The sequence below is a fragment of the Odontesthes bonariensis genome, chromosome 19, assembly GCF_027942865.1.
Source record: "Odontesthes bonariensis isolate fOdoBon6 chromosome 19, fOdoBon6.hap1, whole genome shotgun sequence".
NCBI lineage: Eukaryota > Metazoa > Chordata > Actinopteri > Atheriniformes > Atherinopsidae > Odontesthes > Odontesthes bonariensis.
Genome location: NC_134524.1, coordinates 20,504,549 through 20,530,298, shown reverse-complemented (window position 1 = coordinate 20,530,298; position 25,750 = coordinate 20,504,549). Strand labels below are relative to the sequence as shown.

The window sequence follows — 25,750 nt, the reverse complement described above, 5'->3', positions numbered from 1 at the left end:
AAGAGGAGAACTACAGTATGGAGCTACAGCAGGACTCTGGAGGAAGCTGGTAGTGTGTGGATGGAGTGCCAGCCAAGGGGGTGATGGAGGTGCCCCCTACCGGTTCCCACTAGATCTACCACAATTGTGACTAACGCTGAGCAATTTTATCGATACTACGATATATATCGATATTTTGTTTCCCGATAAAGTATCTATTTTTCAGCCGCGAGTATCGATTTTTTATTTTTTTTTTAATATATATATATATATTTTTTTTAAAGCAAACTTTATTGAAAAGTCAGACGTTACAATTAGTGAAAACACAGAACATTAAGGTAATACAATACAATGCCAGGGGGTCACAATATACAAAACAGTGATAAATTTGTTCATAAAAATGTTGTATAAAGTGCATAGCTCTCACGTTTGTGACATGTTCGTTTGTTTCTGTTTGTCTGGCTGTGTTGTCCTTCCGGTTCAAAGGTTGGACCACCAGTCCAATCAGCGACGATTCATGTCAAATCACACTGTCGCTTTTTTTCCCCCAGAAAATTATGTAAGTGTATCGAATCACATCAAATCGTATTGAATTGTATCGAATCGTATCGTATCGTTGGCTGAATATCGTGTATCGTATCGTATCGTATCGTGAGATTAGTGTATCGCTACAGCCCTAATTGTGACGTGTCAAATGCTGTGTTTAACTTAACAGCAGACACATGGGGCGGCTGTGGCTGAGGAGGAAGAGCAGTCGCACACCAGTTGAAAGGTTCAAACTCCTGGCTTCTCTGGGCCACATGTCGAAGTTTCCTTGGGTAAGACTCTGAACCCCACGTTGTCTACGGATGCGTCTATTGGATGAATGTGTGTGAATGCATAAAGGAAAGCACTGCTTAGCCTTTATAGACTAAGACGTGCTGTATGGTTGTGTGAGTGAATGTGGCATGCAGTATGAAAGCGCTTTGAGTGCTCAGCTGGACTAGAAAAGCCCTATAGCCTACAAGTACAGTCCATTTACATTTCATATTCCACCTTTAACGTCTCCTTTTTGTCAAATAAATGTACCTCACTCCCTTCACATTACAAACCTTTGTGCAAATCTAACTTTTAAGTTAAGAGGCCGATATCAGCATTGCTTCTACTCTTTCAACAAACACAAGTCCAGTCCCCAGACCAAAAAAAAAATATCTAAAATCTTTATTTCAAAATGACATTTTTTGACAGAGATACAGGTAACAACCCCTTACAAGAGGTCTCATACAAACAGCAGATTAACGAGGCATCAGTTCGACTTTGAGCTGCAGTTTAGTTTCCTCCTCAAGTCTTATCTGGTGGCAGCATACACAACGTTTGACTCCGGCTGTCTTCTTCTTCCTGTTTGCTTAAACGTCACCGTAGCATAGTCCACGTCATCAGAGCCAGGGCTCTGTAAATAACATTAAAGCAGTTACAGTAAGACATCTAAAAATATTTTGATTACAAAAGACTTTCTACTAAATGATTGAAGAAAAATGTTTAGAACAATATTCACCCCATTCTCTTGTGGATCTTGTTTATCATCGGCTTAGGGACAGAGAGACAGAGCACATGAGGTCAAAGAAAACATTCTAGTTGCATATTCTAAAGAGGCTCCTATTATTAACAAACAGAGGTTAATTATTTACTCTTCATTTCTATTTTGTAGACTGGCACACGTACTTTCAAACCTATGAAAATTCCTTCACATTAGGCAATGTCTTCCTTGTGTTACATGCTATCATGTTACTATGTTATTGTCATGTTACTTTAGATGCCACACCCACTAACCCAACCAGGCGAATTGAGTTGGATTTGGGCAGGATTGGATATTCTTTGGGGGATATTTTTTTTCATTCAGATAAGTAGTGATGCAGTTATGGATATAGTTTTAATCACAATCAAAGGGGGATATGGAAACAATGGATCATAGTTCTTCATAGAAGTTAAACTCGGAATTTGAAAACAGGACAAAAGATCTTCTGTGGCGATGGAGGAAACTCAGTAAAGTTTTAAAAATGATTGCAGCCAAAGCTGTAGACAAGGATAATCTGATCAAAGTAGGAAAGACAATAAAGAGGACCATTATGAAGCAAGCATTTATATTTAATCTTCAGCCATTCTTTGTTGGAAGTAAAGTTGGGATATTTCAGTTTCTGATGTTTTTAAAGTCCCCCATATTCTTTTTGTGGAGGCCTGTGGCTTCTTATTTGAGTAGAAGGTGACAAGTTTCTCTCACTTTCTAATAAGCCATCTTCAAAAGTAATCAAGTTATCCCCAGATAGCATCCTTGGCTGTAATTAGTTAAGTTTTTATTAGGGCTGGGCAACAATTACAATTTTTACTCTAATTAATCACATGATTTCCCTGATTAATCACAATTAATCGCATTTGTACGCAAAATCCAAAAATTAATTCAAAGGTAGTGTATAGCTTTTAGCATTTAGCTTTATTTTAAATGTACTGCCATATGAATGAAAGTGCCATAACATTTGTTGTGCAAACACACTTTTAACATCAGCATTTTTATGCAGTTTTTATGTAGAAGCCTCGCTCCACTGTCTGTTTCGTTGAATGACTTGCTGTATCAATTGTGTGTTTTGCCTTTAAGTGATATTTTAGACTGGAACGACTACACTGATAAGACAATTCAACTTGGCTGTATATGCAGGAGTTTTTTTAAAAATTTATTTTGAAATACATGCTTTTATGTTGAAACAAGTAAAGCAGGAAGTAGCGCCGGTTAGCTCCGTGAGCTTCACACAGAGACCGAGGGGCACCTGTAGCAGTGATGTCCAACTTTAAAATGAAAATGGCCGAGTAAAAGTTCCGTACCCTTCCCCATGTTTGGTGGTTCCGCAGCAGAAACCAACAGACTTTGGAAAGAATAAAACCTGCGTTAATGCACGATAAAATATTTATTGGCGTTAAATAATTAACAAGTTAACGCGATAATAACGAGTTAACTCGCCCAGCCCGAGTTTTTAGGTTTGTGCTTTGTGGGCAGTAGCCTGCTGATCCAAGTGGAGGTCTCTGCAGAATGGACATGGACATTAATTCATCAAAGTAGCCATTTCTCAGTCAGCATCATCCCTACTCTTAGGTTGGGATGGATTCAGTAGCTTTCAAGAAGTACCTTTTTGAAGCTTCTTGATTTGAACAACCAGACCAACGATGACTGCTATGAGGAAAACAGTCAGACCACCCAGAATCAGACTCAGCAGATTTGTGCTTTCAAAAGATTTTTCTGCAACAAAAAGCATTATTCCGGACTGAATGGTGGATTAAGATGTGGCTAACGAATGGTTTGAATAAAGACGTCTTACTTTGACACTCGCCGTCGATGTCATCGTCAAACTCATGGTGGCTTTTAGTGGCTTTCAGTGAGAGGGAGAACAATCCGTTCGTATCAGGGGAATTATGAAATGTAGTACATTTATATTGTTAATAGAAATAAGCAAAAACATAAAGAAATACACATGATATCTTAAACTTACCTTTCACATGTAAATGTATTACACTGAAATTCAGACGTGCATTTATGTAAAATCCACAAAAATATAGTCCAGATTCAGAAAAATCCACCTCTTTGATTTTGAGAAACACAGTGGAGATGTTGGAGCTCATTTCAAATGATCCACTTTCAAATCCCTCACAGTATTTAGCTTTGTCATCACCAGGAAACATGACAGAGATACAGTTGACCTTGGTTCTGTTGATCAGTCTGAACCAGAATGTTATAGAATCGTATTTGGAGACCTTGGAGCACTGCAGTGTGACATCTTCACCAGGCTGAATCTTCAAGGTCCGAGGCAGAGACCAACCTGAGACAGAAGCAGTCTTTATTTGCCTTATATCAAACAAAAATAGCTTTGAACAAAGCCTTAAAAGTTATCAAACAAAAATAGCTTTGAACAAAGCCTTAAAAGTGGACATTTTACTGGAGTTAACAAAGTTGTAAATTTAGTTGAGAGGAATTCAGAACCAGAACTTACTAAAGCCGCAGAGCAGCAAAGCTGTCTTCAAGGGGAAGGTTTTCATGCTGTATTGACTGCAAGAAAGCACTGTCCACCAATGAACTGTACCCCAGTCAGTGTTAAGTATTAGGAGGCGGAGAGACTTTTCTTTCTTCTTCTTTTCTCTCTCTCTTTTCTCTTTCTCTCTCTCTCTCTCTCTTTCATTTTTTTTTTTCACTTTTCTCAACCCTTATAAGCAAAAAGTGCTTATAATAAATGTTATCCCCCCCAGTGAACTGTTGCCCAGTCAGGGGTGTTTCGGGCAGGTAGGTCTGTCTTTCTTTTCTTTTTTTTTTTTTTTACACCAAAAATATTTAACAGCGTGTTTACAACTTAAGTCCGGAAAAGAAATGCCCGAGCATGTGTTGAGATGGACAGAAAAATGTACAGTTCCGTCCAACACACATTATTCACGCACCATCCTTCATTCTTTGAATTCTGACCAATTTTCCAGACCCTGCCAATGCAAAACATGCCCACAGCATGATGCTGCCACCACCGTACTTCAGTGTACAAGTGGTGCTTTCCTTCGTGCCACCTTCAAGTTCAATTCAGTCTTATCTATCCCAAACATTGGCTTCTTTTAGTTACTTTTTTTTTTAATAATCTCAAGCTTTGTGTAAAGCTTAAAGTGGACAGACACTCCAATTTTTTTGCTGTGGAGCTTTGCAGCTCCCTCAAAGTTAACTTTGTCCTCTTTTTTACCCCTCTGATACACACTGTGGATCGTTGGTCGTCCCATATGAAACATGACCGATGTACAAGAATTGTGGGGATGTCATGGCAAATTGTGGCGCAAATGTAGTAGTGCTACATCAGACACTGAGAGAAGTTCAAAAACTGTTGTTGCGATGATCATTCTGCAGTGTTTCTGATGCTATGTCCAACTTATTTGAATCAACCAATTGGAGCATAGCATGGAGTGACATGTTGAATGCAACGTTGGTGCAGCTGTGTTAAAAGCGAAACAAAGCTAAACAGTGTTAAAGGATAGGACTAAAGGTTAGTTTTAATATGTGTTTTGTTTGTCATGTGATAGATCTCCAAGTCTCAGGCTGTGAAAGTTCATCCTGATGAATAGGTTACATTGCTATTGTCTATTGGTAGTGGGGCCCTACCATAAAGTAGACCATGAGTTTAGAAAATTAACGGGTTTCATTTTAAAAGCTAAGAAAGTTAAAGGTCTATGCCAAGACGACACAAACAAACAAGGGGAGTTGAAGTAATGAGACAAGTAATGTCTTGCAGGCCTCACTGCACATGCCTTACAGCCACACCATCACAGGCACAGTCAATGAATCTATAATATGTAGAAGTATCCTTCAGTATGTTAGAATTGTGACCAAATACTGTAAATAAAAGAGAGTAATGGCAGGATTTTGGCATCATTTGTGAAGGAAGAGGTGAAGCTCCTATCAACACTGAAGGTAGCCTGAAACTCATTCAGATTTATTAACACCTGATAGAGGAATTGTATTCATTTATGTTTATTCACAGGCCAGTGGAGGATAAATACACCGATTTCCTCAAACCTTTTTTACAAAATGTGCCTTTTTGTCTCTTTAGTTTTGTTAAGTTTTAAGTTCCTGGTTAGTCTTTAGTTTTTGCCATGTTATCCTAAGATGGGGGGGTGGGGGCTGGAGCCTATCCCAGCAGTCATCGGGTGAGAGGCGGGGTACACCCTGGACAGGTCGCCAGTCAGTCACAAGGCCACACAGAGACACCAGTTAACCTAACATGCATGTTTTTGGACAGTGGGAGGAAGCCGGAGTACCCGGAGAAAACCCACACATACACGGGTTAGAACATGCAAACTCCACACAGAAAGGCCCCGGGTGGGGATCGAACCTGGAACCCTCTTGCTGTGAGGTGACGGTGTTAACCACTACAGATAAAGCGGTGAACTGTGGTTTGAAAAAAAAAATAGTTTGAAAAGAGATGGATTGATTGCTGATGGATCTCTAACTGGCTTCATGACGGGGCGCTGTCGCTTCACAGCAAGAGCGTTTTCGGTTCCAACCCCAGCCGGGGCCTTTCCATGTGGAGTTTGCATGTTCTCCCCGTGCATGCATGGGTTCTTTTGATTTTCCTCCCGCTGCAGAAAGATATGCATGTTCGGTTATTTGGTGATTCTAAAATTGACCCTTGGAGTAAGTGTTAGACGGCATGGTTCTTTGTCTCCGTACAGCACTGTGATGGACTGACGATCAGTCCAGGGTGTATACCACACTTATGCATCCCCCACCCCACAACCCCTGACCCAGAATTGCAGTAGGTGGGTATAGAAATTTCAAAGGATAGGCATCGAACCTTGGTGTGAAAGCAAAACCGCTTTTGTTTCATGTGGTTTTAATACAGAGCCAAAGGCTAGTCTCATGGTGACTTTTTGTTCCATTTTTAACTGACAAAATGTTGACTCCGCAGTGGAAAATGACAAAGTGTTGGGGGTGGGGTGAGGTTAGGGCATGCTGCTGCACAACAAGTGTATGCAAACACACATAAGTAAGAGAGCTACACCTTTGTATTTGTCATATACACACCCGCGGTGTCATGATTTAGTGGAGAAGAGTGAAAATGTCATTAAATCCAATCAAATAGACAAAAAAAAGGTTTTATTCTAAACATAAATGTTTAACCACACTGTGCTTTTCCTGTCAAACAATGCAAAGCAGCAGTCATCTCTGTGTGTTGGTGGTTCAGCCTCCATCACACCTCCCACTTGTTGTTTCCTGTTCAGTTTACACTCAGTGACCAACTGGAGAGAAACTGACAAACACAGTTGTGAGATGCCGAACCAAACATAACACGCTACAAGCTTTGACTATGATTTTAATCTAGATATGCTTGTTGAAGCAAGAGTTTATGCAGTTGCTGCACCCGTTCAATAAAAAAAGGAGGGTGCAGCCTTACGCCTTGAGTAGGGAAATCATTCGTTGTGACCCTTCGTATTGCAGCTAAGCTACAGTCTGATGCACACTACATGACTATTGTAGAGACTCATCGTTGCTTTTGAACTCAGGGTTTTCTATCATGTTTTTCAGGGTGACTCAGTGGTTCATTGTTGTTCATGTAAAACTTCAGCGCGACAGAGAGATTTGACGTTTGTGGTCAGTGCTGCAGTCTTCCTGAGTTAAAAGCTCCTACAGATCCTGTTTGTCCTCTCAGTGTTCGGGATGATTTCTTCTTCAACATTAATTCTGCACCGACACAAAGGCGGGTGATATCAAATCCCTTTTCGCTGCCTCTTTTCAGACTCTTCATATTGACACTGGAGACCTGCAGAGTCCATCTCTGCTCAGACCACACTGTGCTGCCTCTTCCTGTGCAGTGACGCGTATCTCACCCCTCCCTCCAGTTTCTCTCACTTTGAGATTTACAATCTGTTTCTGGTTTGGCTCCTCCTCATCAAATATCAAAAACGTGCCTTACAGATGGAGTCAAAGTGAAAAAAAAGACACGAACTCTGGTCGGATTGGGTATGCCAACTTTATTACGAAAAGGACTCCTCCATCGCTTCACACAGAATCGCACGTCTTTCTGCTGAAAGCATAGATAACATGAGTCTCCAGGGCTCTCTCGTCTGCAGGTCTCCTGCTTCCTTTAGTTTGTTTCAGGAACCTCTGTGTCGCAGAGTTCATGTCAGAGGAGCCTGGAGTCTGAAAATGAATCATTCACAATCAGAAAGGGAAACCAGCACAGAGTCTGTACATGTCCCATCTCTGTTCAGGAAGATCTAATGCGGGGAAAAGTTGCTGCTGGTTGTTTTCACTTTTGACAACATCTGATCATCCTCCCCATCTCTGTCAAAGAGCAACATGGCAGCTTCCCCGGACTGTTAGGAAGTTCAGATCTGAGCCAAATAGGTTGGAATATATGAAACACTGTTGAAACAATGTATGAAACACTGATGAAACAGCGAATGAAAGCACAAGGACTGCAGTCTTGGTTTGTGGTTAAGATGGAACTTGATCTTGACTCCTCCTTTATATTCAGCCTCTGAACATGAACTTGTTTGCCTATAAAATGTGACACAACTGCCAAAACGTGACTATTTAACAAAATACGGTGACACGATGTTACTCCACGGAGGCTTTTCTAGTGTTTGTGTGCAGCACAATGAAATATCAGTTCAAATTTCTGTGACTATTTCAGGTTTTGCCGTGAGACTGAGTTGGCCTCCCTCACTGGATGAAACGGTCACAGCTGAGTTACACATGGTGCAATACAGAAAAACCTTTTACTTAGCTGTGTAGAAACACAGCACACGGGATTAAAATTCATGGTAGTTTTGATAAAGATGTCTCACCTTGCTTCTGTCGGGGTTCAGTTCTTCCTTCGCTTCTAAATGAACACATTAAGTCTGATCAATTGACGTTCATTAAACAAAGAATCATCTGTTTGTGTTTTTGTCTAAAGTTGTTGCAGCACATCTGAGGTCGTGCAACAGACCACATGTCAGCTGTACCTGTGTGAAGGTGTCCGATTTTAACAACCAAACCAACAACAGCCGTCATTAAGAAAACCGTCAGACTGCCCAAAGTTAGAGTCAGAACATTTGTCTCTCCATCTTCTGCAAGAGATGAAGACGCTGTTCATTTCAAAGTTACAGTTACTGATGGTTGTAAAAACCTGCACAATTCTAAAAGTATCTAGAAGAGCTTTAATTTTATTCTGAGTAAAAATTTCATCTTCAGATTCATCATGACCTGTGAATGAGATAAATCTTCAGAGAAGGAGGAACCTTACTTTCAGGGTTCAAATGTGCCTCTTCATCAGATTCATCGTCACCTGCAAATAAAAACACTGGTGTGATCTAATTTGATTAATATGAATGCCCTGTTTGCCTTTGGGCTGTTTTCATGTTTCTGTGATGATAACTTTGAGGTTTAAAATTCACATGACGAGAAAAATTGGTTTGTGATGATAAATCATCATAAATCTGATGATTATTTTTCTATATAACAAGGAAAAACCAAAGTCAATATTTCACAAATGACCCCAATCTTACCTGGAACGATTAACTCTGCTGCACTGACAAGAACTATGTGTCTCATCATGTAGAATCCACAGAAATACAGCCCGGAGTCAGAGAAATCCACTCGTTTGATTTTCAGAAAGACAGTGGTGATGTTGGAGCTCATCTCAAATTTTCCACCTTGAAATCCATCACAGAATGAAGCTTCACCGTGAGCGCCAAACGTAGAGGCGATACAGCTGGGTTCGGTTCCGTTGACCACTCTGAACCAGTCTGTCTGGGTCTGAGATGTGGAAATGTTGGAGCACAGCAGAGTGACGTCTTCACCGGACTGGACCTCCACAGTGTGAGACCCACAGATCCAGCCTGAAACAAACAGCAGAGAGAACATCACGCACTGAACATTCAGCGGCTCCTGTGACTACAGGTGGCAGTACTTACTGAGGCTGCAGAGAAACAAAGCTGTTATCAGGATAAAGATCCTCATCGTGTGTCTAACCGTGTCACTGTGACGTGTGATCCTCTCAGCTCTTATAAAGAGGTCCGTAGGGGCGGGGTGTTTTTTCTTCTTCATGTTGTAAAGCACAGTGACGTACAGATGAAAGAGTTCTCAGGTGGTGGTTGGAGACTAATAGTCCTGCATTATATGAACCTTAGAACAAATGATGTCTTTCAACCTAAAGACTGGAAAAACTAACAGTTTTTAAAGCTGGTGACAATGTACCTCAGTTGTCTTCCAACTGTTTCTGATCTCCACATCTATCAGCCTGTGTGAACAAGTTGAAGCATGAAGGGTTTTTTCATCCACTGTGTTCACTTTCATTTTTATCACAAAACGAAACGTTAGAGGAAATACGTCATATTATCACTCATCATCACTGATATTGTGATATTGTGTGATATTTATTTATTTATTTATTATTCTATTCTATGAACTGCAGCTATTTAACAGCACCCAACCTGAGAAATGTCAACGTTAGAAAGGGTTGGTTGATCTGACAGAGGACTAAATGTCATAAAGTCAGTGCCAGTGCCAGGCTTAAGTTATACTTCCTGTTTTTCCTCGCAATCACGTAAGCAACCATCTCCGTTCACAGTTTAACTGCTCACATACTGGCCTGAGTACCAGAGGGTTCCACAAGGGGGTGCACCTGATCACCCGGACTGGAAGCTGCTGCCGGATTTACAGGATGTGAGCAGAAGCACTCTGATAAAACAGGAAACATGGCGTCAATAGAAGAGGTTAACATGATGTTGATCCTCAGATCACAACAGAAAAAGTGATAATGGTGGTATCGCAAATGGAATGTGAGGCCCTTAAACCAAGCATGGGTCGAGAAATTGATTGTGAAAAACATCTTAACATGAAACACAAGCCTTTAACACCCCCTACAGCTCACCTACATATTACAGCGTGTGTACACATAACATTCATTTCTGAGGACAAGCGCGACCAACGCACCAAATGAAAGCAGGATACATGAGGTAGCCATGATAAACATGCGTATGTGTAGTTAACCAAATATACATTTCCAGCCTTGTTTGGGTGTGGTCTTCCTCTGTTCTCCAGCAGGTTCTCTGAGCACAGCAGGTCATCATCATCTCATCACTGCAGCTGCTTATCTGTCCTGGTTGGAACTCCACTCATCGCCAGATCGATTGGTTTCCCTCTCTGGTAAATGTCGGTTTATTCTCTCTTCTCTTCTGATCTTTTTCTCTGACCTAGTCTAAGTTAAATCCTAACCTTACGTTCTCCATGTTCTCCTCAGAAAGAACCAGCCATCTGCTTCATCTCTACCTGCTCAAGGAATTATCTCCAGATGCCATAACACTCTGCCACGTTGAATGCACAAACTTTCTTAAAGACTCACCTGGTTCCTCCATCCACCCTGGTATTCACGAGTTCCCTGAAAAAGTCACCTGACAATTTGGCTCCACCGATCCCATTGAAATCCTCTAGCTTCCTGCCAGGCTACATAACTGCTTGGATCCATCGTTCCATTGGTGTCCACATTTGGACCCTTTTCTGGAAGAACTCACCTGCCTGCCCACTCACATTACCACAGGCTCCCGCTGTACCTGCCACCCGGAAGGCCATCGACCTGTTCTACCTAAGCACTGTTTCCCATGGAACCTGGACTCATAAGGACACTCACAATTAACAACTCATTGCTTGTAAGTATTGTAAATAAATCTTTTAAATCATCTCTGTGGTTTTTCTGCCTTTCTGGGTCCAAACCTTCAGTCAGGAATACTAAAATCCCCTCACAGCTGTGTAATGTTCAGATCACGCCAGTAAAGGCTTGCAGGTACTGCTTACGTGGTTACGTCATATTGCGTCAGTATGAGCGCGAACTGGATGTGAGGCTGTGGAATGCTAGTTCTGATGATTCTGAAAATAAAAGCAACATAAATACATCACTGGCGACGAGGATCAAAAAAATAAGACCGACTACACCGACGGTTCCCGGGAGAGCGGAATATTGCGTGCGGAAGAAAGTTCGGAGCGAAAGAGATTAACAAGCCAGTGCTAGCTAAAGTAAGTGTGCTAGTCAGTTAGCAGCCAGAGAGTCAACATGATGCTATCACACGGCCCGTCTGTACCACCGTTTGATACGAAGAGTGAACCCAGCTCTATCGGACCGTGATGGAACAAGTGGCTTCAGCGATTCGAGAACAACACCACAGCTGTGAACATAACCGGGGATTCAAGATTGAAAGCCCCCCTGTTGCATCTAGCTGGCGAAAGAGTGCACGACATATACGACACAGTGGCGGCAGACGGAGACAAGTATGGAGACGGGAAAACAAAACTCAACGGATACTTCTCGCCTAAAAAGAACGTCCAATACGAGGTTTACGTCTTCAGGAAAGCTGCACAACTGCCTGGTGAGAATCTGGATGTTTATAATACCAGACTTCACATGCTAGCAAAATACTGCAAATTTGGTGATGTGGACAATGAAATTAAGTCACAGATCATACAAAGCTGCACGTCCTCCAGGGTGCGCAAATACGGCTTGAGGGAGGCAAACAAGACATTAAAAGAACTCCTTGAATACGGCAGGACTCTTGAACTGTCTGAACTCCAATCAAAGGGAATAGAAAAGGGTTCCAATCTCACTGCTGCAGTGAATCAAGTGCATAGGCAACCCCAGAAGAAGGCGTACCAAAAACGTCCAGTAGGCGGCTGCAACGCACAGTGCAGAAACTGCGGGGGCCACACAAAAATGAATGCCCTGCAAGAGGCAAACAGTGTAAAGCATGTGGGAAGCAAAACCACTTTGCAAGACAGTATAGGTCAAAACCACAACACACAGAACAGAAAACTGAGACACGGACATACAAGAAAGGCTGCAGAAAACAAGTCAACCAGCTAGAAACACAAAGTGAAATAGCTCAGCGTGAGTTCTCTTCAAGCAGTGATGAATGCTATGCGTTCACTGTTAAAAGCAATAGAGACATTAAGCAGCCACTGACTAAAATCAAGCTGAATGGAGACACAGTGCCAGCTCTGATCGACTCTGGCGCTGCAGTAAACATCATCAGTGAAAAGACATAATAATCTGAGTCTCCAGCCCCGCCTCCTGCACACAGATCTCAGGATACTAGCCTATGGATCCAAAGACACGCTGCCCATCCTAGGGAAGTTCACAGGCAGTGTGGAGGCACAGAACAAGAACAAAACAGATGGGACCTTCTACGTGATCAAAGGTGATGGCTGCTCCCTACTCAGCCACCAGACAGCTGATGAATTGGGGTTGATCAAAATTGTACACTCTATCAGCCCTCCCCCAATGAGCCTCACAGTGGCAGACGAGCTTGTGAACAGCCACCCCGAGCTGTTTGATGGCATTGGTAAGCTCAAGGACTTTCAAGTCACGCTACATATCAACCCAGACATACATGCAACCTGCCAGCCACATCGCAGAGTTCCTCTCCATGTACGTGAGAAAGTGGAAGCTGAGCTACTGAAACTCGATCCAAAAGAGGTTGACAGCATACGCCAAGCCGACAAGCCCAAGGACGCAGCAGAGGTAAGAAGTCTCCTAGGGATGGCGAACTACTGCTCACGGTTCATCCCCAACTTCGCTACAGTCACAGAGCCGCTGAGAAAGCTCACAAGGAACAACACTCCCTGGTAGTGGGGTGTGGAACAGGACGCAGCGCTGAGCACGCTGAGAGAGGGTCTCACCAGCGAGACCACGATAGCATACTTCGACCCGAACAGGGAAACAGAGCTCATCGTCGACGCTAGTCCAGTAGGACAAGGGGCAATACTGCTACAAAAAGACAAAGAAAAGAAACACATCATCGCATATGCAAGCCGAGCGCTCAGCGATGTCGAGAGGCGCTACTCACAAACAGAGCGTGAAGCACTCGCAATCATATGGAGCTGTGAACACTTTCATCTCTACATCTACGGCAAAGAGTTCACAATGGTGACAGATCACAAGCCAGTCGAGCTCATCTGGAACAACCCGAGGTCCAAGCCACCCGCCCGCATCGAGCGATGGGGACTTCGGCTTCAGCCATACAACCTCAAGGTAGAATACAGAAACTTCATCATGCAGAACAACACACCAAAAGCAATGACTCTGGATGAAATCAAGTGTGAGACACTCAAAGATGAAACACTACAAAAGGTCAGTGCTCTCATACGCAACAATACATTGCACACAGTCACAAAGAACACTGTGCTGAGACAATATGAACATGTGAAAAGCAAGCTCACAGTGTCACATGAAAATGACATCATACTAAAGGGCTCCAGGATTGGATCCCTCCTCACTTGAGCACAGGGTACTCCAGCTCACACACGAGGCACATCAGGGAATCACGAAAAAACAAAGGCACTCCTGAGAGAGAAGGTGTGGTTTCCAAACATCGACCGACGAGCTGAGGCGACGGTAAGAAACTGTTTAGCATGTCAAGCCACCACACCAGAAACACGCAACGAACCTCTGCGGATGTCAGACCTCCCTGACACAGTCTGGCAAGACATCAGTGCAGACTTCTACGGCCCACTGCCGACAGGTGAACACTTGTTAGTCATCGTAGATGAGTACTCCCGGTACCCTTTAGTGGAGGTCATGCACTCCACCTCTGCAAACTCTGTCATCCCAGTCATGGACAAGATCTTCTCGATGCTTGGCATCCCCAGAACGGTGAAAACAGACAACGGCCCCCCTTTCAACGGTGAGCAGTTCAGCAAGTTTGCGGCCTACGTGGGGTTTCACCATCGAAAGATCACACCACCATGGCCCCAGGCAAACGCCACTGCAGAGAGGTTCATGAGAACACTTGGAAAGTGTCTCCGTGTTGCTCACATGGAAAACATCCCTGGAAACAGCACCTCTACACATTCCTGAGTGAGTACCGTGCAACGCCACATAGCACAACAACAACATCACCCGCTGAGTTGCTGCTCAAACGCAGGATACACACAAAGATGCCTTCAGTGAGCACACCTATCGAACCGGACGAGGATCTCCGCAGGAGAGACCGCAAGGCCAAAGCCAAAATGAAGGTGTACTCGGACACTCGCCGTCACGCTGCACCTTACCCTCTCCAACCTGGTGACATGGTGTTGTGCTCTCAACCCAGGCACAATAAACTTACAACAGCTTGCAATCTCAAGCCGTACAGTGACCACCGTCCAGGGCTCTATGGTCACAGCTGAACGCATGGTAGATAGGAATTGAAAAGAGTGCTTGGTTCAAAGAGACTTTATCTTTAGACAAGTTTTTCTGTTCTGAATCTGAAAGTGTTTAAAAAAGTGATTCTATGGTTTGTATTTGAAATGACATTTAAGAAAGCACTTACTTGAGTTATCACACTGAAGCAATCTAATTGTGTACTTCATAGTGTTTATTGTTGTTTACTGACCAAGTGGATGTTTAGTTATTGATTATTCAAAGTAACCAGAAGTGGATGTAACAGATAACTTCGAGTTCAAGTTTAAAAAAAAAAAACCAAAGAAGGATGTAATGTTCGGATCACGCCAGTATAGGCTTGCAGATACTGCTTACGTGGTTACGTCATATTGCTCAGTATGAGCGCTAACTGGATGTGAGGCTGTGGAATGCTAGTTCTGATGATTCTGAAAATAAAAGCAACATAAATACCACAAGCTGTTGTATGGATTCTGTAAAGGCATTCATCGTTCCCAGAGGAGGACTCTCACTGACTTTAGTGGTTCTGTATTAACTGCTATATTAATTTCCCTTTCACATTGACACAGTGTAAAGTTAACATGCCATCATTTGACCACAGCTCTCCACAGTGCCTCAGCACTCTTTATCAGCAGCCATGCTTGTTGGTTAATGCCCTTTTTTTCCACTGAATACCACTTATTCCAGCTCAGTTCACTTGTAGCTCTTGGTGTTATTGTAAGGAATGCATCGTGTCAATGATTAAATATAGAAAAATAAGTTTGAGTGTGAAGATAAAGTGGGTTGTGTGTGGTTATGACGGGGGGGAGGGATTTAACAGTGACATATGTGACTGATACAAACTTTAAGGAGGCAGTTTTATTGCATAGTTTCATAAAGAGCTTTGACTTCATAGCCCTCGTGATTTTCACCTCAGCTGAGCTCAGACCACACTGTGCTGTTTCTTCCTGTTAGACACTCATGTGTATCTCACACCTCCCACAGCAGACCACTTGACTCTCTTCATGAGAAAGACTGAAAAGTAGGCCCAGGCTTTGGCAGCAGCAGAGACCAAAACAAAAGGATGAACAAGATACTAAGACTCTGAATACGGGAACATTCAGTTTATTTTTTGCTGAGGACTCTTTCAAACAGACACAGAAATACATCAGCAGGCGAACGCGATAAAGTCTGAGTTCCTCTCTGAGCTGCAGTTCCAGCTGCTTCCTGACTCTATCTGGTGGCAGCATACACAACATCTGGCTCCACCTGCCTCTCAGCTGCAGTTCCAGCTGCTTCCTGACTCTATCTGGTGGCAGCATACACAACATGTGGCTCCACCTGCCTCTCTGATGCAGGCCGGCGGCTTCTCTTTGCTTTGGCCTGGAAATTTAGAGCGGCGTAGTTCAGATCGTCTGAGGCCTGATTCTGAAAAAAATGAAAATATTCAGTCACACACTGCAGCTGAGTTGGTCAGAAATGTGAAAACTGCTGGACTTTATTCATACCAACTGATATTTTCATAGTTGTGATCAAAGTTTGGTTGATTTTTAACTGAAATGATGGAACCGGATGTTTCATGGAATATCACCTGTGCTAAAACATTTATAACCTGCTGTGATAGAATACTGATGAAGGGGGGCTGAATTGTTTGTTTGAAGCTGAACAACTAAACAGGTTTTTTTAGACTCTTGTGATACTTCCTGACACTTTTATACTGCTGGACATTTAAAACGTCCTTTTGGTAAAGATTTAAAATGTAATTTCCTGATCAAACCTAAATCCTGAATATTACAATATAAAGTTTAAAGCCTGAGTCAACACTGAATGACAGAAAGTTAAAAACAGAGCTGACAATGCTCTGACTTCAACAGAATCTTGAAATGACTATATTACTTCTTTTTAGTCCTTCTTTACTGCCATTTACTGTCTGCTGTGATGTTACATTTCAGTTCAAAGTATTCACTCATTATCTTATCTTAATTGACTTTTTTGACTAAACCAGTGAGGTGTCTGATACAGTGGAGAAGGGCCTTTTTCTGGGTTCACTGAGTACATATCCGCTGGGCGCGTCCCCGTACGGGCCACGGAGTGCACATGTTTCAACTAGAGATAACATATAGTCAAATAAGGAGATTCGGAGGAAAAATACATTCCAAAGGCATGTGGTCCATGGACATTGTCTCTTGGCTGGATGCCTGGAGAATAAAGGACCTTGAGATTCTCCCATAAAATAAGATTCCCCCCCTTAAAAATCAGAGAGGCTTCCATTCGCACCAATTGAGCTACTCTCTCTCCAGACGTGATGCCTCTTTTCTGTAAATTCGAGACGGACCTGATGACTGCAATAAAGGTTTCTATGTTCGACTAAGTCCGTGTCAGCAGAGTTCTTCATCACTCATCTCCACATTGGCTTGGCAGCCATCCCTCTTATCTACTGCAACAGCATTTCAGATTTTGCAAACACGCTTCAGAGACGACACACAACTAGATGGTTTGGTTCTACGGCCCATCAGAAACGATCTATTTTGATCGAATAACTCATGGTCGAGGGTTTGAATCAGAAAAACCAACATCAGTGTTGAGAGGCAGGTACCAAGTATTGTTCTAACTTTTTTACACACATCAAAACAAACAAGAACCACTGAAATTGAAGTTAAACTGAAAATAACAGTTCACACTAGAGTTTGAAAATGTGCTGTCAAAGCACTAGTGATGAGAGACTGTGACTGCCTGTCGGAACTTACTGTTTGAAGCCACAGGTAGATGTTATTCACAGATGAATCATATTTAAATGCATTTAGATTTGTTTGAATGCATTTTTTTTTTTTTAAAGAATAAAGTTTCATAGAAATAGGTTCACCTTGCTCTCTTTTGGCGGCTGTTCTTCCCTCGCAGCTAAAAGGTAAATGCAAAAGGAGGATGAGTTAATCATTACTGTCTCTATAACTTCTTGTAGATTTAGCCTCCAGCTTACGGAAGGATGTGCATTAGCAACAGTCAGCTGTACCTGTCTGAAGTCTCCTGATTCTCACAACCAGAACAATGACTACTACAGTGAGGAAAACAGTCAGAGCTCCCAGGATCACACTCATCAGGTCTTTCATTCTATCAGCTTCTTCTACAAGATATTTACACACAAAACATTTCAATGCGGCTGCTTCATGTTTGGTCGATAATGCAATGACTACAGAGATGTGAGATAACTCTTCAGAGAAGGAGGAACCTTACTTTCAGGGTTCAAATGTGCTTCTTCATCAGATTCATCGTCACCTGCAAATAAAAACACTGGTGTGATCTAAATTGATTAATATGAATGCCCTGTTTGTCTTTGGGCTGTTTTCAGTGTTTCTGTGATGATAACTTTGAGATTTACAATTCACATGATGAGAAAAATTGGTTTGTGATGATAAATCATCATAAATCTGATGATCATTTTTCTATATAACGAGGAAAAACCAAAGTCAATATTTTTAAAAAAAAGTCAATATTTTTACAAAAGACCCCAATCTTACCTGGAACGATTAACTCTGCTGCACTGACAAGGACTATGTGTCTCATCATGTAGAATCCACAGAAATACAGCCCGGAGTCAGAGAAATCCACTCGTTTGATTTTCAGAAAGACAGTGGTGATGTTGGAGCTCATTTCAAATTTTCCACCTTGAAATCCATCACAGAATGAAGCTTCACCATGAGCCCCAAACATAGAGGCGATACAGCTGGGTTCAGTTCCGTTGACCACTCTGAACCAGTCTGTCTGGGTCTGAGATGTGGAAATGTTGGAGCACAGCAGAGTGACGTCTTCACCGGACTGGACCTCCACAGTGTGAGACCCACAGATCCAGCCTGAAACAAGCAACAGAGAGAACATCACGCACTGAACATTCAGCGGCTCCTGTGACTACAGGTGGCAGTACTTACTGAGGCTGCAGAGAAACAAAGCTGTTATCAGGATAAAGATCCTCATCGTGTGTCTAACCGTGTCACTGTGACGTGTGATCCTCTCAGCTCTTATAAAGAGGTCCGTAGGGGCGGGGTGTTTTTTCTTCTTCATGTTGTAAAGCACAGTGACGTACAGATGAAAGAGTTCTCAGGTGGGGGCTGGAGACTAATAGTCCTGCATTATATGAACCTTAGAACAAATGGTGTCTTTCAACCTAAAGACTGGAAAAACTAACAGTTTTTAAAGCTGGTGACAATGTACCTCAGTTGTCTTCCAACTGTTTCTGATCTCCACATCTATCAGCCTGTGTGAACAAGTTGAAGCATGAAGGGTTTTTTCATCCACTGTGTTCACGCTCATTGTTATCACAAAACATAACATTAGAAGAAATACATCAAATTATCACTAATCACCACACTATAGTGATATTGTTTGATATTTAGTTGTCTCTTTATTCTATTCTATGAACTGCAGCTATTTAATAGCGCCTAACATGAGAAATTTCAACGTTAAAAATTCATTTAATAGAATAGAATAGAATAGAATAGAATAGAATAGAATAGAAGTACTTTATTCATCCCAGCTGGGAAATTACTTTGCAGTTGTAGCATACAGACAAGTAAAAAAAAATAAAAATATATATGTACAGCAAAATGTGCAACAAATGCAGTTGTGCGAAATTGAAATGACCATAATGACCATATTTAGTGCAGAACAATGATTAACTGTTATTATACAGAGTGATGGCATGTGGCAGGAAAGATTTCCTGTATCTGTCCCTTCGACAGCGGAGCTGAAGCAGTCTATGTGAGAAGGTGCTCCGCTGTCTGTCCACTGTGTGGTGGAGAGGGTGCTGTTTGTTGTCCATGATAGATAACAGCTTCTTCAGTGTCCTCCTCTCCACCACGGTTTCCAGGGACTCTAGCTTTTGTCCTAGTACAGAGCCAGCTTTCATGATGATTTTATCCAGTCTGTTGGAGTCGCTGGCTCTGATGCTGCTTCCCCAACACACAGCAGCAAAGAAAATGGCACCAGCAACAACACTGTGACAGAAGGTCTCAAACATCTTGCTGCACACATTGAAGGATCTCAGCTTCCCTAGGAAATAAAGTCTGCTCATCCCCTTCTTGCACACAGCGTCAGTGTTAGATGCCCAGTCGAGTCTGTTGCCGATCACCACTCCCAGGTATTTGTAGTCCTTCACCTCCTCAACCACCTCCCCCTTGATCTTCAGTGGCTGTGAAGGCGTCTTCTTCTTCCTCCTGAAGTCGATCACCATCTCTCTGGTCTTGCTGACGTTCAGCCTCAGGTGATTCTGCTCAGACCACTCCACAAAGTTGTCCACCAGTATCCTGTACTCCCCCTCCTCTCCATCTCTTATGGCGCTTTTCCACCAGCTCGCTTCGGCTCGGCGCGCTATTGCGTGTTTCCATTAGCACGCAGTACCTGCAACCGGGACGATTTTCCATATCACCTCAGCCCTGGTTCCAAGCGGGCCGAAGCGTTACTAAAACGTGACGTCAGCCGACTGCCTTCCACTGATTGGGCGATGAGTGTCGTCACTGGAAGCGTCATAACGCGGATAATAAAAGCTAGCGTTAGCAACCGTTAGCTTACCTCCAAACGTCGTCTTTTTGAAGCTCGTAACAAAACTCTCCGGTACTTTTCAATACTGTTTTGTCTGGCGGCCAGGAGTCTTCTATGGCTCTCTTCTCTTGCCTTCTGTGCGACAAAAAGCCACAGGGGGAGCAGCAACACGCGCAGCCGTGTTACGACGACCCCACCCACGTCGAGGAGGCATGAAGTGTAATGGAAACACAACCAAACCGAGCCGTGGCGAGCTGTGCCGAGCTGTGCCGAGCTAGTGGAAAAGCGCCATTATACACCCGACAACAGCTGAGTCGTCAGAAAACTTCTGTAGGTGACATGACTCAGAGTTGTACTGGAGATCAGTGGTGTATAAGGTAAAGAGAAAAGGAGAAAGCACGGTTCCCTGTGGAGCTCCTATGTCACTGACCACCACATCAGACAGGACACTGCCCAGACGGACAAACTGTGGCCTGCATGTCAGGTAGTCAGTAACCCAGGAGATCACTGAGTTGTGGACACCCCTCCTCTGCAGCTTCTCACCCAGTAGCAGGGGCTGGATGGTATTGAAGGCACTCGAGATATAAAGAATGTGATTCTCACAGTGTCTCCTCCACCATCCAGGTGCATGTGGGCTCGTTGCAGCAGGAAGACGACAGCATCATCAACTCCCAAGTGGGGCTGGTAGGCAAATTGTAGGGGGTCTAGAAACGTCATCACCTGAGGCCTCAGCTGGGCTAGGACCAGTCTCTCCATGACCTTCATCACATGAGATGTGAGAGTGACCGGTCTGTACTCCTCTGGGTCCGAAGGCCTCGACTTCTTGTGGACAGGTACCACGTGTAACGTCTTCCACAGCAACGGGACTCTCTCCCGACTCAAGCTCAGGTTGTACAGATGTACCAGTACAGGAGACAGCTGGCTGGCACAGGTCCTCAGGATCCATGGTGTGATGCCGTCAGGGCCTGCAGCCTTCCCCTGATGTAGTCTTTCCAGCTGCCTCTTAACCTGGCCTGTATTCACCATTAGCTGGGGGTTGGTGTTGCTGTCCGCAGTGGAGGAGGAGGAGGAGGTGAGTTCGTAGGAGGTTAGCTAAACCTGTTGAAAAACTGGTTAAACTGGTTTGCCCTGTCCAGGCTCCCTGATGTCTGCGTGTCCTTCCCCTTCATCCCAGTTATGTGCTTCATTCCAGCCCACACATCTCTCACACAGTTCTGCTCGAGTTTGGACTCAAGCTTCCTCCTGTAGTTGTCCCTGCATGTCCTCAGTGTCTCTTTGAGTTCACGCTGCACTCTCCTCTGCTCCTCTCTGTCCCCAGACCTGAAAGCCATCTCCTTTTTGTTTAGAAGTGCCTTCAGGTCACTGGTAATCCAGGGTTTGTTGTTGGAGAAGCAGCGCACGGTCCGGGCTGGCGTGACAGTGTCCTCACAGAATCTGATGTAGTCTGTGATGCAGTCAGTCATATTGTCGATGTCCTCCCCATGAGGCTCACAGAGTACATCCCAGTCTGTCGACCCAAAGCAGTCCTGCAGTGCCACAGCTGCCTCCTGTGTCCACCTCCTCACTGTCCTGGTGCGCACGGGCTGCCTACTCACAAGAGGGACATACCTGGGAGTCATCCTGACCAAGTTGTGGTCAGTGATGCCAGTGAGGGTTGGTTGATCTGACAGAGGACTAAATGTCATAAAGCTTATTCTTCTTGTATCAGTGCCAGGCTTAAGATATACTTGCTGTTTCTCCTCACAATCACGTAAGCAACCATCTCTGTTCACAGTTTAACTGCTCACATACTGGCCTGAGTACAATGCTCATTACCGGAGGGTTCCACAAGGGGGTGCACCTGATCACCCGGACTGGAAGCTGCTGCCGGATTTACAGGATGTGAGCAGAAGCACTCTGATAAAACAGGAAACATGGCGTCAATAGAAGAGGTTAACATGATGTTGATCCTCAGATCACAACAGAAAAAGTGATAATGGTGGTATCGCAAATGGAATGTGAGGCCCTTAAACCAAGCACAGCTCGAGAAATTGATTGTGAAAAACATCTTAACATGAAACACAAGCCTTTAACACCCCCTACAGCTCACCTACATATTACAGCGTGTGTACACATAACATTCATTTCTGAGGACAAGCGCGACCAACGCACCAAATGAAAGCAGGTTACATGAGGCAGCCATGATAAACATGCGTATGTGTAGTTAACCAAATATACATTTCCAGCCTTGTTTGGGTGTGTTCTTCCTCTGTTCTCCAGCAGGTTCTCTGAGCACAGCAGGTCATCATCATCTCATCACTGCAGCTGCTTATCTATCCTGGTTGGAACTCCACTCATCGCCAGATCGATTGGTTTCCCTCTCTGGTAAATGTCGGTTGATTCTCTCTTCTCTTCTGATCTTTTTCTCTGACCTAGTCTAAGTTAACTCCTGACCTTACGTTCTCCATGTTCTCCTCAGAAAGAACCAGCCATCTGCTTCATCTCTACCTGCTCAAGGAATTATCTCCAGATGCCATAACACTCTGCCACGTTGAACGCACAAACTTTCTTAAAGACTCACCTGGTTCCTCCATCCACCCTGGTAGTCACGAGTTCCCTGAAAAAGTCACCTGACAATTTGGCTCCACCGATCCCATTGAAATCCTCCAGCTTCCTGCCAGGCTACATAACTGCTTGGATCCATCGTTCCATTGGTGTCCACATTTGGACCCTTTTCTGGAAGAACTCACCTGCCTGCCCACTCACATTACCACAGGCTCCCGCTGTACCTGCCACCTGGAAGGCCATCGACCTGTTCTACCTAAGCACTGTTTCCCATGGAACCTGGACTCATAAGGACACTCACAATTAACAACTCATTGCTTGTAATTATTGTAAATAAATCCTTTAAATCATCTCTCAGTGGTTTTTCTGCCTTTCTGGGTCCAAACCTTCAGACAGGAAAACTAAAATCCCCTCACAGCTGTTGTATGGATTCCAGTGATTCCTTAAAGCTGCCGTTGGCAGGTTTTCAAAATTCCGAGTCTAAAGTAGGAAAAACTGAACTGATACAACTTTCAGGTCCATCCCCCAACCCCTCCCCCTCTGTGGACGAGGTTGTGCACGTGAGTTCACACCAGTGTGCGTGCACACAAGCTGGGGGCAGACTCACGCTCAGCATGTAAGACGTGGTTGGTGACTGTTCTGCTCAGATAATAGATAAATAATAAACCTAACATGATTGGTTAAAAACAGCCGATAGCGTTCGATTTTTGCAAGCACGATTACAGGCTTCAGAGGGAGCTACAGAATTCGGGATTTTTCCTAAACGGCCTATTTAATATTCTACTTCCAGAATCCCATGACAGTTCAAGCTAATATGACTAAAAGAAAAGTTGCCGACGGCAGCTTTAAAGGCATTCATAATTTCCCAGAGGATGACTCTCACTGACTTTAGTGGTTCTGTATTAACTGCTATATTAACTTCCCTTTCACATTGACACAGTGTAAAGTTAACATGCTGTCATTTGACCACAGCTCTCCACAGTGCCTCAGCACTCTTTATCAGCAGCCGTGCTTGTTGGTTAATGCCCTTTTTTCCACTGAATACCACTTATTCCAGTTAATCTCACTTGTAGCTCTTGGTGTTATTGTAAGGAATGCATCGTGTCAATGATAAAACCCATTAAATATAGAAAAATAAGTTTGAGTGTGAAGGTAAAGTGGGTTGTGTGTGGTTATGACGGGGGGAGGGATTTAACAGTGACAGATGTGACTGATACAAACTTTAAGGAAGCGGTTTTATTGCTCTGTGATACATTTGATCACTGGTGGAGGCTGCTTTTCACTCATGCAGACAGTTCTTATCCTCTCAGGCTGGGCTACTGTAATATATTGTTTTTAATATGATCATACTGATGTTGTTTTCATAGTTTCCGAAAGAGCTTTGACTTCATAGCCCTCATGATTTTCACCTCAGCTGAGCTCAGACCACACTGTGCTGTTTCTTCCTGTTAGACACTCATGTGTATCTCACACCTCCCACAGCAGACCACTTGACTCTCTGCATGAGAAAGTCTGCAAAGTGGGCCCAGGCTTTGGCAGCAACTAAAACAAAAGGATCAAATCAAATCAAATCAAATTTATTTGTATAGCACATTTCATGTACAAACAATTCAAAGTGCTTCACATAAGATAAAAGCATTGCAGCAGGGAGTGGAAGAAGCATTAAAAATACATAAAGGAATATAAAGAGAAACAAATAAAATCATTTAAATTAATTTAAAAACAAGCAACAGTCAAGATAAGTTCAAAGATAGCGTGCAGATTTCATGTATAGACACATGAGAAAATAAATGTTTTTAACCTGGATTTAAGAATGTCTACATTTGGTGAAAGTTTAATCTCCACTGGCAGTTTGTTCCACTTGTTTGCAGCATAACAGCTAAATGCTGCTTCTCCATGTTTAGTCTGGACTGGACCAGCTGACCTGAGTCCTTGGATCTAAGAGCTCTGCTAGGTTTATGTTCTCTGAACATATCACAGATGTATTTTGGGCCTAAACCGTTCTGGGATTTGTAAACCATCAGCAGACTTTTAAAATCTATTCTGTGACTGACTGGAAGCCAGTGTAAAGATTTTAAAACTGGTGTGATGTGTTCAGATCTCTTAGTCCGGGTTAAAACTCTAGCAGCAGCGTTCTGGATGAGCTGCAGATGTTTAATGCTCTTTTTGGGAAGTCCAGTTAAAAGAGCATTACAGTAATGGAGTCTACTGGAGATGAATGCATGGATGAGTTTCTCCTGGTCTTTTTGGGAGAGGAAAACTTTAATTCTGTTGATGTTTCTGAGATGGTAAAAAGCTGCCTTGGTGACAGCTTTGATGTGGCTGCTGAAAGTCAGATCTGAGTCTAACAACACTCCGAGGTTATGAACTTGGTCAGTGATTGTAAGGTCCCGAGTCTCAAGATATTTACCAACTCTGACCCTCTTCTCTTTGCTACCAAACAGAATGATCTTAGTTTTGTCTTCATTTAATTGTAGAAAATTCTCTCTCATCCAGGTGTTTACTTCCTCCAGACAATGACACAGTACGTCTGCTGGGCTGCAGTCGTCCGGTGACAGAGACACATAAAGTTGTGTATCGTCTGCATAACTGTGATAATTGATGTTAAAGTTCTGCAATATCTGACCCAAAGGGAGCATATACAAGTTAAACAGAAGAGGTCCAAGAATTGACCCCTGGGGGACTCCACAAGTCATGGCCACTCGCTCAATTTCATAGCTGCCAATTGTAACAAAATAACTCCGGCCTTCTAAGTAGGACCTGAACCAGTTAAGGACCGCTCCAGAAAGTCCAACCCAGTTTTCCAGCCTGTGTAACAGGATTCTGTGATCTACAGTATCAAACGCTAGCCTGACTACGTCATACTCACGATTCTCGTCAGAATGTGAGTCTGATACCGCTCAATAGAGTTTTGAGTTTGGGGCGTGTTTCAACCGAACCAGGAGAAAAAATGCCTCTTCGCTCAATTGGATAGACCTAAAACCAATCAGAGCAACGTAGTATATGACATAGATTAAGCAACACACACTTGT

General features: G+C 43.3%; 3 protein-coding genes across 3 annotated transcripts; all 3 read right to left on the bottom strand.

The window, feature by feature from the left end:
- Positions 1-1,241: 1,241 nt before the first annotated feature.
- Positions 1,242-4,065, bottom strand: LOC142369385 (uncharacterized). Its single transcript, XM_075451747.1, has 6 exons — positions 3,993-4,065; positions 3,495-3,821; positions 3,324-3,374; positions 3,134-3,244; positions 1,514-1,545; positions 1,242-1,408 (listed from the first exon to the last, which is right to left on the bottom strand). The coding sequence occupies exons 1-6, from the start codon at positions 4,036-4,038 to the stop codon at positions 1,307-1,309; spliced, it is 669 nt and encodes a 222-aa protein (XP_075307862.1). The 5' UTR covers positions 4,039-4,065; the 3' UTR covers positions 1,242-1,306.
- A 3,457-nt stretch (positions 4,066-7,522) lies between these two features.
- Positions 7,523-9,479, bottom strand: LOC142369382 (uncharacterized). The gene is made up of 6 exons (XM_075451745.1): positions 9,430-9,479; positions 9,022-9,354; positions 8,760-8,801; positions 8,479-8,583; positions 8,320-8,354; positions 7,523-7,669 (listed from the first exon to the last, which is right to left on the bottom strand). Exons 1-6 carry the CDS (start codon positions 9,473-9,475, stop codon positions 7,529-7,531), a joined length of 702 nt encoding a protein of 233 aa, XP_075307860.1. The 5' UTR covers positions 9,476-9,479; the 3' UTR covers positions 7,523-7,528.
- A 6,305-nt stretch (positions 9,480-15,784) lies between these two features.
- Positions 15,785-18,615, bottom strand: LOC142368705 (uncharacterized). Its single transcript, XM_075450897.1, has 6 exons — positions 18,566-18,615; positions 18,158-18,490; positions 17,874-17,915; positions 17,653-17,763; positions 17,506-17,540; positions 15,785-16,070 (listed from the first exon to the last, which is right to left on the bottom strand). Exons 1-6 carry the CDS (start codon positions 18,609-18,611, stop codon positions 15,948-15,950), a joined length of 690 nt encoding a protein of 229 aa, XP_075307012.1. The 5' UTR covers positions 18,612-18,615; the 3' UTR covers positions 15,785-15,947.
- Between the last annotated feature and the right edge of the window lie 7,135 nt (positions 18,616-25,750).

Bases quoted from the DNA above. Each gene is read 5' to 3' on its own strand.
- LOC142369385 (XM_075451747.1), bottom strand. From the start codon at position 4,038: ATGAAAACCTTCCCCTTGAAGACAGCTTTGCTGCTCTGCGGCTTTA. The intron at 3,245-3,323 runs GTAAGACGTCTT...TTTTTGTTGCAG, and splicing joins CATCGACGGCGAGTGTCAAA to AAAAATCTTTTGAAAGCACA. The intron at 1,409-1,513 runs GTGAATATTGTT...TGTTATTTACAG, and splicing joins AAGATCCACAAGAGAATGGG to AGCCCTGGCTCTGATGACGT.
- LOC142369382 (XM_075451745.1), bottom strand. From the start codon at position 9,475: ATGAGGATCTTTATCCTGATAACAGCTTTGTTTCTCTGCAGCCTCA. The intron at 9,355-9,429 runs GTAAGTACTGCC...TGTTTGTTTCAG, and splicing joins TTTGTTTCTCTGCAGCCTCA to GCTGGATCTGTGGGTCTCAC. The intron at 8,584-8,759 runs GTAAGGTTCCTC...CATCTCTTGCAG, and splicing joins GGCACATTTGAACCCTGAAA to AAGATGGAGAGACAAATGTT.
- LOC142368705 (XM_075450897.1), bottom strand. From the start codon at position 18,611: ATGAGGATCTTTATCCTGATAACAGCTTTGTTTCTCTGCAGCCTCA. The intron at 18,491-18,565 runs GTAAGTACTGCC...TGCTTGTTTCAG, and splicing joins TTTGTTTCTCTGCAGCCTCA to GCTGGATCTGTGGGTCTCAC. The intron at 17,541-17,652 runs GTACAGCTGACT...TTTACCTTTTAG, and splicing joins AATCAGGAGACTTCAGACAG to CTGCGAGGGAAGAACAGCCG.